Source organism: Artemia sp. Qi Xiang Cuo, chromosome 4 (genome assembly GCF_049724085.1).
Source record: "Artemia sp. Qi Xiang Cuo chromosome 4, ASM4972408v1, whole genome shotgun sequence".
NCBI classification, from domain to species: Eukaryota; Metazoa; Arthropoda; class Branchiopoda; order Anostraca; family Artemiidae; genus Artemia; species Artemia sp. Qi Xiang Cuo.
The window spans coordinates 7,588,317-7,603,011 of NC_142797.1; the positions used below are offsets into that span (position 1 = coordinate 7,588,317).

The 14,695-nt window shown below is 36.0% G+C and overlaps 1 protein-coding gene across 3 annotated transcripts in view; it reads left to right on the plus strand.

Moving 5' to 3' along the window:
• LOC148952736 (uncharacterized) overlaps positions 1 to 14,695 on the plus strand; it is a 111,268-nt gene that overhangs the window by 21,795 nt on the left and 74,778 nt on the right. For all 3 annotated transcript variants that reach the window (XR_016141671.1, XR_016141672.1, XM_089088066.1), the window contains exon 2: positions 13,285 to 13,378. Coding sequence is in view for 1 of the 3 variants with exons in the window: in XM_089088066.1 (XP_088944192.1) it covers positions 13,285 to 13,378 (94 nt within the window). In the remaining 2 variants the exon portion in view is untranslated. The remainder of the gene's footprint in view (positions 1 to 13,284; positions 13,379 to 14,695) is intronic.

Below are 14,695 nucleotides of genomic sequence, written 5' to 3' on the forward strand. Positions count from 1 at the left end.
AGGAGGGACATTAAGAAAGTAACTTGCTCTGAAATGACTTTTTAAAAATATTTCTTGGTGTTTAGGTATCCAAATCTGTAAAGTATAGTTGTGGGTGAACAAGATAAGTACTTCAAGTTAGAAAATGGGTTTAGGAGGGACATTAAGAAAGTAACTTGCTCTGAAGTTGTTCTGAAAAGTGGATCTGGACAATAGGTTCTGGAACTTGTTCTGAAAAGATATAATAAAGCCATAAAAAAGCATTAAAAAAATGGAGAGGGGACTCTTTGGGGACCGGGGAGGACCTTTGGGGATCCGGGGGGGCCCTTGAGGGCCGGGTGGTCCTTTGGGTGCCCGGGGGCCTTTGAGGACCAGGGGAGGACCTTTGGGGGTCTGAGGAGGGCGTTTGGGGGATAACATTTCGAAATTTTTACTTTTTAGTTTACTTTTTTTGCGGCGCATCCCTGAGGCGGATCCTGCGGTGCCTCCCTGCGGAACATTCCCCGCGGTGCTTTCCTGACCCGCAGCGCATCCCTGCGGCACATCCTGCGGCGCTTTCCTGGCCCACGGCGCATCCCGGCAGCGCTTCTCTGGTCCGGGGGGCCTTCGGGGGCCGGGGGAGGGCCATTGGGGGGCACAGGGAGGGCCTTTGGGCACAGGGAGGGCCTTTGAGGGTCTGGGGGGGACAGTTGGGGGCCTTGGGGACATTTGGGGACCGGTGGAGGGCCTTTGGGACCCCGTTGGTCCTTTGGGAGCTCGATGGGCCTTTGGGGGACCCGGGGATGGCCGTTGAGGGTCTGGGTGGGCCTTTGGGGGCGCCGGTGGTCCTTTGGGAGCTTGGGGGGCCTTTGAGGGTCCGGGGGGACAGTTGGGGGCCTGGGGGACATTTGGGGACCGGTGGAGGGCCTTTGGGACCCCGTTGGTCCTTTGGGAGCTCGATGGGCCTTTGGGGGGCCGGGGGTTGGCCGTTGAGGGTCTGGGTGGGCCTTTGGGGGCACCGGTGGCCCGTTGGGAGCTTGGGGAGCCTTTGAGGACCGGGGGCTTCCTTCGGGGTTGGGGTAGGAGGATTGGAACCCTTTGGGGTTGGGTTAGAGGACCTCACACCACTGTTCAAATGAAACTTGTGTATTATAACGACCACAGAGTTTCACCATTAAATTCTCTTCTAAAATCTCTTCAAAAATCTTCTTTTAAAATGTCTCTCTGTTTCGCCGAAATAGTTCCATAACCTGTCTAAAACGGTTTCGCCCAAATAATCCCTAAACGTAAATTCAGCGTGTTCCTTTGTTATTGGCATCTCTGCGCTAACGCATTTCAAATTAATTAGAAACCTTTTCGCGCGCTAAAACAATTCATCGCTAAGATATTTCTTGCCTAATTCTTTCCATGGCCTTTGGTTATTAATATCTTTTGGAGTTCGACCAGTAGAACTGTTTCCGAGGCAAAGACATTAATGATTTGGATCTATTCCTGGAGAAATGTTTCTAGGCGAAAATTTTTAAAGTCTGACAGATGATGTCATTGATTGATTGATCTGTCAAGAAAGGGGAAATTAATTTGTTGTTTCTAAGGGGAATTATTGATTCACGATAGGTGAATTGAGGTCGACAGCACAGGTGTTCCAAGGTCGATGTTGTTGATGTTGTAAGTACATGCTCTCAGCGAATGTCAAGGTCGATGTTGTTGTTGTTGACACACTTTGATTACGCAATCAAGTTCTCGGAAATTCACTTCCCCCTCCAGTCCTAGATCAATAACATTGTTCCCGTTAGAATTCAATGCGCATGTGCAACCTTCATCCCGGAGCTATTACACATAGAAACATCAAATAAATCGACCTTGGAAAAAGAGGTCATTGACCGATTACGCAATCTTTCTCCCTAGGGAGGCGATGCCCTTATTTGGGGTGCAAAAAAGTTGTAGGTGGCAGCAGGGGTGAATCGTGGGAGTTTTAAAAAAAAGTGTGCGGATCGGGATTCGAAGGGGTATTGTCCTCGTGGTGGCTTTAGGGTCACCTCTACTTTTGACGTAGCATTCAAATCAGCATTCAGCCTCTGAAGTAAGTCTTGAACAGAGAATCGTTGGGCTTACTTTTGGAATAAGATTTCAAGACTGTTGACCCATGGTAGAGTTATTGTATCCTGGTCTGAAACAAAGGCAATTTTTTTTTTTTTTAGTTTTGGACTCGAACTCAGACATGAGTCATTTTATCATTCAATATTTATTTTTTATTTTTTATTTATTTATATTTATCTTTTACCATTCTTGGACATGTCATTCTAGCATTCTAGTATCTACTGTAAAAGGCCTTGAAATGAATAAAAATAAGCATCGCAACCGTTGAAATCCGTTAACCCGAGTTGAATTATCTAAAGTAAATGCTCGTTTATTCCATTGTATTCAGCATGTCCCAAATTGCGTGCAACCCACAGAAATTCAGTCTGTTGAAGACATTGTTCAAATCTTAGCGATAAAGAATTAGTAAATCGTGGAAATATGAAGCAAAATATCTTTATAATGAGTTAACCATGAGAATAGTCAGCTAGAGTATAACTAAATAGAAAAATAAATATTCCAATTTTGATAATTTAATATTCTATTTATGGTGCCCAAAGATTAATGGAAATTACACTCAACTTTTGTTTATATTCTTTGTATATTTTGTGTATGTGTATATTTTTGTGTATATTTTGTCTTTGTATTTATTTGGGTGTAAATTTTTTGCATGTTTAGATGTGTAGGATTACAAATCTCTTTGAGATTCACGAAAGCAGCTCTAGCCGCACAACTTACGAACGGGGGAAGACTCGAACTTCAAGGTCAATTTTTTCCTTTACCAAATTTTGCGCCAGTACGTTAGTTTACTCTCAAGACCCTAAGTTAAATCTCTTAAATATGTCGTGATTTTAGCCAATGCTAAAAAAAAATTATAACCCTTGCCGTATAACCCTTGCCCTGAGAGCTTTGAATGGGTTATCATCCTCAAATACCTAACTTCCAGAACTTTCAACTACGTAGAACAAAATGGCTATCTCAAAATTTTGATTAAATGTGTTTGGATAAATGGTGGGCCTGGAAAGGGTGTTAGTTGCCTTCCAATCACTTTCGACGATTAAAAAGGGCACTAGCCATTTCAATTTCCAATCGAATGAGTCCCTTTTGAAGTTTCTATGCCAACGATTTCTATGAAAACCTTATATACCCCCATTGCATAACTTACAACCCTTGCCCTGAAAGCTGTGGGGGGGGGGGTCATCCTAAAAGACCTAATTTTCTGAACTTTCTACTACGTTGAACAAAATGGCTATCTCAAATTTTTGATTGATTTTTTTTTCGGAAAAGGTGGGCGTGAGTGGGGAATTAGTTGCCCTCCAATCCCGATCCCTTTCGACTATTAAAAAGGGCACTAGCCCTTTGAATTTCAAATTGAATGAGCCGTTTTTGAAGGTTCTACGACGAATCGTTCTATAAAAACCTTATATGTCCTCAGGGCATAACTTACAACCCTTGCCCTGAGGACTGTGGGGGAGTGTTCTCCTCAAAAACATAATTTCTATCCGGAAATCAACTATGCTGAACAAAATGGCTATCCCAATTTTGATTGAATTTGTTTGGGGAAATGGTGGGCGTGGAAGGAGTGTTAGTTGCCTTCCAATCACTGTCGGCTATTAAAAAGGGCACTAGCCACTCCAATTTCCAATAGAATGAGCCCTTTTCGAAGTTTCTACAACTCCTTCGATACAAAATGCCCTGGTATGGAAGAAAGCAAGAAATAATAATACCTTTTGCCAACATCGTTCTTTGCTTAGGCAGCGCGATTGCGCTGCCTATGATTTCTGGTAGTTTTGAGTTTAAATTTTAACAGGTATTTGTATCTGCTGAGCTGAAGTTTAAAATAGCCTTTACTTTTCTTTGAAAAACTCATTTTTTGGAAAGTTTTTTTATTTAATTATACTAAAAGGGAGTTGTTAATTTATTCTACAAACACACGAATGTAAGTTGTTTCAATGCTTTTGAGTTTAACAGTCCATCGTTACTGCTTCAGCATGCACGAATACATAATTGAAACCTATTTTAGAAAACTACCAACTGTTACAACTCAAACTGATGTCATAATATTCCACGTAAACTAGTTACATGAGCAGTTCCCAAAGCCACAGCAAAACCAGAAATGCACCTCTGATAATATTTCAGCAATTCGCCGCCGCAAACACTTCGAAGTGCCAGTGTGCCGCCATCATTGCTGGCAAAGGCAATTAACCGGGAAGTTGTTGCAACAAATATGTTTTCGAGATAATTTGTTGAAATAATAGGCGAATATAAGATAAAATCCACTATTTAATGGTACAAACAAAATTCTGGACTCCCTTCAAGATTTTCTTTAATTTACTCGTCCACTACGGACTCTTGATTTTCCTCTACTTGTTAATGTGCTCTTCCCTGTAATTATCAGTTTTTGAGACATTGAATAATCATTAATGTTTAAAAGCAAGCTATTTACCAAAATTCCTTTACAAGATTTGAATATTGGCCAATAAATCTTGTAGAATGTACAATATGTACAATTATGCTAACAATAACACCCGTAGAATATAGTTAAAAGCACAAATTCGAGAGAATGAAGTTTTTTTTTTACTCAGAGCTTTTAAAAATTAATCACCATAATTATCTAATGCATCCTCGGATTGGAAATATCTTCAAAAATGACTCTTGAATTTGGAAATTCATCAGGATGAAGTTCTAATACCATTTTCATTCCTGAATGAGTCTTTTCTTAATTTTTGAACTTTCTTGTTAAGTTTCTAAACAGCCTATCAAGGAGATCCACAGGGTCAGAGATAAACATTAAACACAGAAAAACTAAGACAGAAAAACCAGGACGCAGTGCGGTCCCCAGACACTAAGGGCTATAAATTATGCAGTTTGCCCATTGTTTACATACAGAGTGTATTATTGGGATAGGGGGAGCACTTGATCGTGGGTATGTCCAAAAAGGCTAATTTATTAAAATGAGAAGATGAAAGAATGTTTAGGGGGAAGTTGAACAAAATCAAGACACTAGGTGCATCCAGATTATTGAAAGCTCATATCTACGTATCTTAGGAACGGCTAAGGGAATAATTTGCAACTTTCAGGACCACTACTACTGATACTACAACTGCGACTGCAACCACTTGAACTGTGACTACAACTGCTTGCGACTGCAACTATTTGTAACTTTGACTGCTTATTACAATCATTACGACTACTTTCGGTGAAAATTGTGACTACTTGCGACTGTGATTCTTACTATTTCGAATGTGACTTCTTGTGACTGGAAGTATTTGCAAGTACTTTTGACGATTACTGCAACTTCTTGCGACTGCGATTGCAACTTTGTGTCACTACTAGTGACTGTAATTGTGACTACTTGCATCTGCAACTTCTTGCGAGTGCGACTACTAGGGAGAGCAACTGATTCATATTATGATTGAAGATAAATCTGCGAGAGAATGTGGTACTTACGAAAAGTTTTCTTGGAAGGGCTATAAGGCTTCAATGTTTTTCGTTTACTCTAAACTAAAAATCTAAACTAAAACTCTAAACTAATGCTCTAAACCGAAACTCTAAACTAAAACTCTAAACTAAGCTCTAAACTAGTACTCTAAACTAATACTCTAAACTAAAACTCTAAACTAATGAGCTAAACTGAAATTCTGACTAAAACTCAAAACTAAAACTCTTAACTAAAACTCTAAATTAAAACTCTAGACTAAAACTCTAAAACTAAACTAAGACTATAACTAAAACTCTAAACTAATAAGCTAAACTAAAACTCTAAACTAATAAGCTAAACTAAAACTCTAAACTAATAAGCTAAACTTAAACTCTGAACTAAAACTCTGTACTAAAACTCTAGACTAAACTTCTAAACTGAAACTCTAAACTAAAACTCTAAATCTGAACTAAAACCCTAAACTAAATCTCTAAGCTAAAGTTCCAAACTAAAACTCTAAACTAAAACTCTAAACTAAAACTCTAAGCTAAAACTCTACGCTAAAACTCTAAACTAAAATTTTAAACTAAAACTCTAAACTAATACTCTAAACTAAAACTCAAAAACTTAAAATATATAGTTGAAATCCATAGTAAAATTCTAAACTAAAACTAAACTAATAAGCTAAGCTAAAACTATAAACTAAAACTATAAACTAAAAATATAAACTAAACTCTAAACTATATCGCTAAACTAAAACTCTAAAATAATACTCTAAACTGAAACTCTAAACTAAAATTCTAAACTAATACTCTAAACTTAAAAAAAAACCACTCTGGTCTCTTTCTTCGGACTTTGTGAATGCAGTCTTTGTAGGGGAGCCTTAGGGGGGGGGGGGAGGGAAAGCTCAAGTTCCTTTTTTCTTTGGTCTTCCTTTTGACGTGGTTGGTTTTTCTGCGGTTTAAATTAGTTTTCCTTAGGCGCAGTTAAATCAGCAACGGGATTGGCGGGCATCACCAGATTAATGTCTGATTGCTTCAGATTAATAATTTCACTGATAGTTTCGTTTTTTTCTTTGTCTTCCGTTTTAGGTGGGTGGTTTTTCTGGGGTTTAAATTGGTTTTCCTTAGGCACAGTTAAATCAGCAACGGGATTGGGGGGCATCGCCAGATTAATGTCTGATTGCTTCAGATTAACAATTTCACTGATAGTTTCGTTTTTTTCTTGGTCTTCCTTTTTACGTGGTTGGTTTTACTGCGGTTTAAATTTGTTTTACTTAGGCACAGTTAAATAAGCAACGAGATTTGCGAGCATCGCCAGATTAATGTCTGGTTGCTTCAGATTAACAATTTCACTGATAGTTTTGTTCAGTGAACACATTTTTCTAGTTTAAATTAAAAGATTAAAACTATTGTTCAGATGCCATAAATATTTTTGCAGTTTATAATTTTAGCGATTCTGAACTGAAAACTAAAATAAAACAATTTTTTTCATTTTTTGCGTCGTCACTCCTTACGTCATATATGGTTGTTAGTAGATGAAAAGACATCAAAAATGCTAGCAAAAAATCCTAACATTAGAAAGAAACAAATATCAAAGCAGAAAACAGTCAACAACGTGATTATAAGGACAACTTACTGGTGTGTTTGAGTGGAAATTAACACAAAAGTCAAACAACGCTTGACGAATTTGATCATGTGCATCCGAAACATAAATATATATATATATATATATATATATATATATATATATATATATATATATATATATATATATATATATTTATATATACATATATATATATATATATGCAATTTATAGTATAAATTTATGTAAAATTTAAAACTTAGAAATTTCTTAGAATTTTAAACTTAAAAATTTATTATATAAAGAGTTATGTATAAATTTTTCTAGTTGCTTTTTAATTTTTATCTTGTTTTACCTATTATTATTTAATGTTAACTATAATCTCGAGAAACTAAGGTAAGAGGCTTTACAAAACAGTTGTTATAGATAAATTATCTTCCTCAATTTAAAACATAGTAAATAAGTATACGAGTAAAATATTTATAAATCACGGTAATATAACAATCATTATATATATTTAACATAGACCAGGGGTCTTACAGACAAAACAAACTTAAAGTAGGGACTCCAGTCACTACTGGGGTAAGAAATAGGGACCAAATAGGTACCAGTTTAAATGAAACTAATTAAAGTAACCACCAGTGAGTACCACCTCCGTTGTAACGAGGTGTTCTAAAACTCACCGTCACTGATAGTTCCTCCCTCAAAATATCGGACAGAAATTTCAGTAAACATTTCTATCACTAATCAGAATGTGGCACAGCGTCTCTTGTTTGACCAATATACTGCTGGCCAAAACGAATGGGTAACTTATAACCGTTGAACCTGGCATTAGTGTCAGCAAAAAAACATCAACAATAATTAACTCTTGGTGACACTTGGCTCTTGTAATTGTTTTCCTGTCAGAAACAGAAAACAGAAAATTATAACTACACTAATATAACCAACTACACAAATTAAATTAATTATTCTTATTATTGTACTGAAAATATGTCAAGTGTCACCACACCCTAGATGGCGTCGATAGTTTTTTTGTCGACTCTAGCGCCAGTTCCCACAATTATAAGTTACCCATACGCTTTACTGCTGGCCATCAAGTATATATTGCTATAGGAGCAAGGGTGATAGGCAATTGCTAGCAGCTTAAATCTAGCTAAGGTACTGCTGTATCTATACAAAAACATAGCAAAAGACTTCGAGAGGTGTTTTATACAAAATAAACAACTTCAAAAGATATTTGAAAAGTTCGTGTATTTGCATTTTGTTTTGTTTTTTACGAGTTAGACAAAAACTTACAGGGGGGGGGGGTGTTAATTCAAAGCCGCCCTCCCCCTAGATACGGTCTTTCCGATGAAATATCCAGAAAGAAAACAGTCATAGCTTCACTGGGTAGATAGTAAGAAAATAACTGAGATATTTATTTCAAAAAATTTCTATCACAAGTCCCAATGGGCTGAATTCCAATTTTTGAGTCATAAAAACCAATACAAGCCAAAAAAAAAATTTGGAAACAAGAAAACTAAAAAAACTAGCAAACAATGTGTACACAGCACTATCAGAATGAAAAATCATTCGTTAGTCAAAGTAATTGAACAGCAAAGTGTCGGAGCAAACTAAAAAGATAAAAACTGGAAAAACTGAAAAAGAATTAGATAGGCTCCTAAGCACACTACCGTCTGTTTTCGTTTGCCATTCGTAGTTTAAGCTGTTTACACGTAAAATAGAAGAACCCAATATATTTGGCTCTCAACGGGGTCAGCAGTATCTTATCACGATACACATCGTTCCTTTTCGATAAGCGGTAAATACGCTCGTATGTCGGTTAATATACAGACAAATATATTTGGTAAATATATCGACATTCCCGAAATGAAAGGACATGTTTCGAGCTGACATGAGGCAAGTCTCGCTTCGGTAGCCACATTTCACGTTCATCCGAAGAAAAAACTGTCTTCACGTGGGCGAATACACACTTCTTTTCAGTTTCGGATGAGGGTCGAAAAAATCTGCTTTGCCGACGGGCTTCATCGCTTCACCCCTATCCCTGGTGTTGAAATAAATAGAAATTTTTTTTTAGTTTTTATTAAGAAACGATCCCTTCCCTGTTCAACCAAGTTGAAGAATTACAAGAAACTGCTACTGTAGCAAGTTCTTATCATACTCAACGTAGTATGAAAAAAATCGTTTCCAAACTTTTTGACTAGGGTCGAGGGTGTAGGGCAACTAATAAGGGCATGAAACTGAGGCTGTTTTCCCTCCAATACTTTTTTACTCTTAAATAGGCACTAGAAATTTCAATTTCCAATCAAATAAACACCCTTTGGGGAACATTTCTGAGGGCCTGGGGGAAAAATATATAAATATTTTATTCAAGTCATATAGCCCTTTACTTAGGTGGCGCTAATGTACAACTGAATTTGTAATTTTTTATACATTTCCTAGGATTCTATCTTGTTTTTTCTTTTGTTATATTGTTTTTTTTTAAGAGATATTAGTTGTTCTGCTTTGATGCCTATCTTGATTCTTTTTTTTATTATCTCGCTCTTTCACACCTTTCTGTGTATTTCACTACTTGCCAACTATTACTGTTGAGATAACTTGAGTTAATGTGTCCTTTTATGCTGGCAAATGACGTCAAATTGTTTTGATGTCATGATTTAAGTCTTAATATAGCGTCTTTAAAAATGAGCAGGACAACATTGTGGGGAAACAGGTAACGGAATCATCAATCTTACACTATACACCTTGTATTAAAAGCTACGTGTATTAAATCATCTTCTATATGAAGATGTAGTTTTTGTCCAAAACTGCACTTTATTTTAATATGACCTTTTGTTAGATAATAATAATGTTTAATGTATAATATGTTGATGTTCCAGAACCATGTTCGTGGCGACAGAAAAAAAGGAGACACATCGTTGCCTCCTATGGGAAAAAATGATCTTTGTTCAAGATGAAAGACTGTGATTCTTCTAAATGGGTTTCTCGGCTATAGTGATTCCGATGGTGCTATAGTGATCCTGATGGTGCACATTTCATCTTGATCCTAAACTATTCAGTGCGGTTTCAGAATGTTTTTTAAAATTCTTAATTTGTTTTTGCAACAAACTTTAATCACTAAGTTACAAGCTTCAAATAACCATTCTTCCTTGATTGACAGTTTGTTTTTTTAGAATACATTTTTGTGTGTTGTATGTGTTGGCCGTTTCATTTGTTACTAGGTTCCAGCTATTGCTGCAATACTGTGATAATATTTCAGAGACTAATACGATAGTATTGACTTAGTAAAGAACAATAATCCCAAAAATGTTTTTTTCTCCAAGGGTTATCGTATTGAACAGCTAGTCGTAGAGGAGAAAGGCTATGAAAATAAAGTAGATAGTTTGGACAGTTTTACCAGTGGACAGTGTTGCCAGGCTGAACAGCCTGGACAGTTTGGACAGTGTTGCCAGGCTGAACCGTGAAAATAAACCAGTGAAACTAATTAGTTTGTTGACAACTAATTAGTTTCCTTCTGCAATAACTTAAACATTAATTCCCTGTTGATTCCCGAAGTTAACTATACCTTCAAATGAAAGCTAAACCTTCTTAACAGTGGCGTAATTTCGTCAAAATTCTGGGGGATGGGGGTAAAGTTGGAGCCAATTTTCACAAACAAGTGAAAATTACAGTGAAAACTGAAAAATGAGTCATATATTGCCAAAAAGGCAAAGATATACTAAATAAAACTGACCTGTTTCTCTGAATTTGAGCTGAGGTGACGACGGATGGTAAAGTAGGGCTGGTGATGAAAAAGTTGCTATCGTCAGCAAAAAGTACTGGGTGCACTGATGGACCCAGGTCCGTAACCAATTCATTAATATAAAGGAGAAAAAGTATTGGACCAAGAACAGAGCCCTGCGGGACGCCCATCCTGACAGGTAGGGGATGCGAGGTCATGCCGCTCAGACTCACACACTGTACTCTACCAGAAAGATAAGAGCCGAACCATGAGATTCCACGAATCCCTATGGGATTCCACGAATCCCTATGTTCTTGAGTTTGTGGTCAACCATGTCAAGGCCTTAGAAAAATCCAGAAAAAAGCCCAATACAGTATTTTTAAGGTCAAGTTGGAAACGTACAAACTGTGTGGCGTCGATTAGTGCATGAGCAGAAAATAACGAATCTGAAGGATTAATCACAAATAAAAAGGGAGAAAGACGTCGGAAGATAATTCTCTATAGCACTTTGGATATAACTGGGAGAAGTGGATTGGACGATAATTACCTATCTTAAACGGATCGAATTTTTTTATGGTTCTTATGAATTGGAATAACAATTGCTTATTTAAAAGTTCTTGAGAGGACCTCATTAGTCAGAGAAAGATTTTCTATAGTTACAGTAGGCACATAAGCACCTAAGCATATGGTCGAAAGAAGCTTATTGCTTATGCGAAAGAAGTTAGGTATACTACTATTAGAGAGATAGTTAATAACTTGAAGCACTTCTTTACTATCAGTTGGAGAGAAAAACATGGATCTGGGATTCTTTCTAGGGTTACTGACTGGGAGGGAGAACAGGAGTTAGCATTTGGAATAATGATGAAATAATTATTAAAAGCATCCGGTACTGAAATTGGGTCAATTAATCTGCCACTGATATCCTTCAGGTTAATAGGTATAGATCTTGAATTCTGTTTTTTGAAAGAATTTCATCTATTGTGAACCAAATTTTTTGCAAGTTCCCTTTGCAGTGAGAGATTTTTGAATAACAATAATTTTTTTTGCTTCCCGGACGAGTTTGGTATATAAGTTTTTGTATTTTTTATAATAAGTTAGGTCAATAACGCTACTGGTTTTGCAAACTAACTTATATAGGTCATTTTTACGGTATTAATTAAAAAAACTTTCCGAAAAATAATTTTTTCAAATAAAAGTAAAGGTCATTTTAGACTTAAGCTCAGCAGATACAAATACCTTTTAAAATTCAAACTCAAAACGACCAGAAATTACGATTAAAGAATAAATGAAACCCAAAACGAACAGAAATTAAATAAACAATCAATGCAAACAAACATACAATAGATATTAATGTAAATTAATAAATAAATCTTAAAACGAGTGAAACTTAAATTGAATATGCAAATCAAGCTTGAAACGAACAAAAATCACCACAAACAAGAGTTTGGGTATGACCTCGTTCTCTCACTGTAAAAGTCTAAAACCTACTGCGTCATTGGCGCTTTACTGAAAACCTTATGCGTATTGAACAGTGTTGGAAAGTATAAACAACTTCAAATTGAATATTTGATGAATAATGATATTAATTGTTGAAAGATCCATCAGTTCAAGAATTTATTTCACTGTAATTGTATTTTTATTTTCAATGCTGTAAGAACTGGAAAAGAAAATATTTGTAATATAATCCGTTTTCAGTTAAGCGCCAACGACGCAGTAGGCTTTTGGTTTTTATTTGCAGTTAAGAAAGGAGGCAGTATCAAACACTTGTCTGTAGCGAAACTATATTCGTCTTTAACAACTTTAAAAAGAGCTAATAAATTAAACTGAATATTTTATGTATAATGACGTTAATTGCTGAAAGCTCATCAGTTGAAAATTGTACTATAATTTTAATGTTTGTCATCACATTTACCCTTAAATGTGTTTTATGCCATTTAACTCCAGAACCACCAAGATTGACAGACATGTGAGATAGTAGAATCAATGTACATCTATATCCTCCGTCACCCTGCTATAGCTTTTCTGTTCTAAAAATAACATCCTATCTATATAGAATATTATTTTACACATACAACCTTATTTCTGGAAATACCTTTATCTATAATTTGTTAATCCTGCAATATACTCCCTGGCCTGATTACAGGTACGTACACAGATACTGTTTTTTGGGGAAAGGGCAATAGTAAAAACAAACTATATCATTTGAAAAAGAAGTTTCCATAAATTCATAAAAGTTCAGATTTTTTTTTTTGGGGGGGGGGGGGACACGTAGACCCCCACTTGCTCGTGTCCCTGCCTTCCCTACGAATTTTCTTTAGTTTTTTTTTCACACGGCAAAAAACTACTTTTGAAATATTGCTAAAACATCATTTGGTTCAGTTGTCTAGTTTTTCTTACATAAGGTAGGTCATACACAATCTTCAGGTGGCTAGACTTTATTTTGGATGTACAATTTTTTTTTGTTCTCAAGTACTGGTAAATGTAAAGAGAAACAGTACAAAAAACGAAATTTTCTTTTTAGATTTCTTGATCCTAAAAGTTCAGATGTTCTGGAGGAGGTGACCATCAAACATTTCCTTGGTGAAGCGATGATTATGAAGCAAGATTCTCATAAGGTAGTAATGCGCTTCTTCATTTCAAATGTTAGTCATTGTGCAGAAAACGCCATCTTTGCGGATGTTTTAAAGTTCATTTCAAAGATTATAGATAACTTACCCTTCGTTCCCACATGCTGCGGATTGCGGAAAAACGAAATGCGATATCCGCATTCTCTTTGCGGAAAAATCGCAAAATATTTTCCGGAAAAACGCATTTTGAATGTGGGAAAATCGCATGCGGAATAAGTCTAAGCTAAACAAGTTATTTTTAGATTCTTCTTAGAATGATTCTATCTCCAACTGCAGCTGCTACTGCCCTTGTTTTGCTTCGCAGAAGGAGAAGAAGGGTAACATATTTCACTATTTTGATTAACTTTCTCCCAAGAACTGTCTATGCCCATAAAAAAACAGTCCATCTTGCATATAGGCCTTTTGAAATCCAGGTCCCTGGGTCCTTCCCTTCCCTTTTTAGAAATTGCTTTGTGGATGACATAGACCGTAGTGCTCAGACGAAACCAAAACACGGAAAGACTAAGTTTTTCTTATATGGATGACAGTGCATCCCAAGTAGTAATTCTCTTTAATTTATAATAATTATTTTGTAACGTATAGCAACAAATATTGCAGTTATGGTTCATTTTGCAAAATTACCAAATGGTTTTCAACCATTATTGCATATAGAATTATATCTTTAAAAAACAAGTTTTTTTAACTGAAAGTAAGGAGCAACATTAAATCTTAAAACGAACAGAAATTACTTCGCAAATGAGGCGGGTCGCACATTAAAAAGAAAAACATAGAAAGACTAAATTTTCTGTGTATGGATTACAGTGCATCCACAATTAGCAATTCTCTTTATTTTTTAGGATTTCTTCTTTAATATATGACAACAAATATTACAGTTAAATGGTAAAAGTATATATACAAAATCATTAAACAAGCCAAAAAAGAGCCATTATTTTTCACCATTATTGTATTTAGAATTAAATTTAAAAATGAGTTTTTTTTTCAACTAAAAGTAGGGAGCAACATCGAATCTTAAAACGAAAAGGATTATTGAGGAGAGCAACCCCCTTCTATTTAGGAGGGGGTTCCAGCCCTCTCATATGCTTCGAGTTTTATGCTAAAGTTTGATAAAACAAATATCCATCAAAAATCTGGGACAGAATAGTCCCCTTCACAGTAGATACAGTAACTACAATTTTGGACGAGAAAAAAAAGTAAAAAAAAATTTATATCAGGTGATTATTTCTGTTTAAAAAGATGGGATGGGCAGCACCTAAGCCCCAATTAAATGACCAATAAACGTTTGTACTATTTATTTTCAAAGATTTA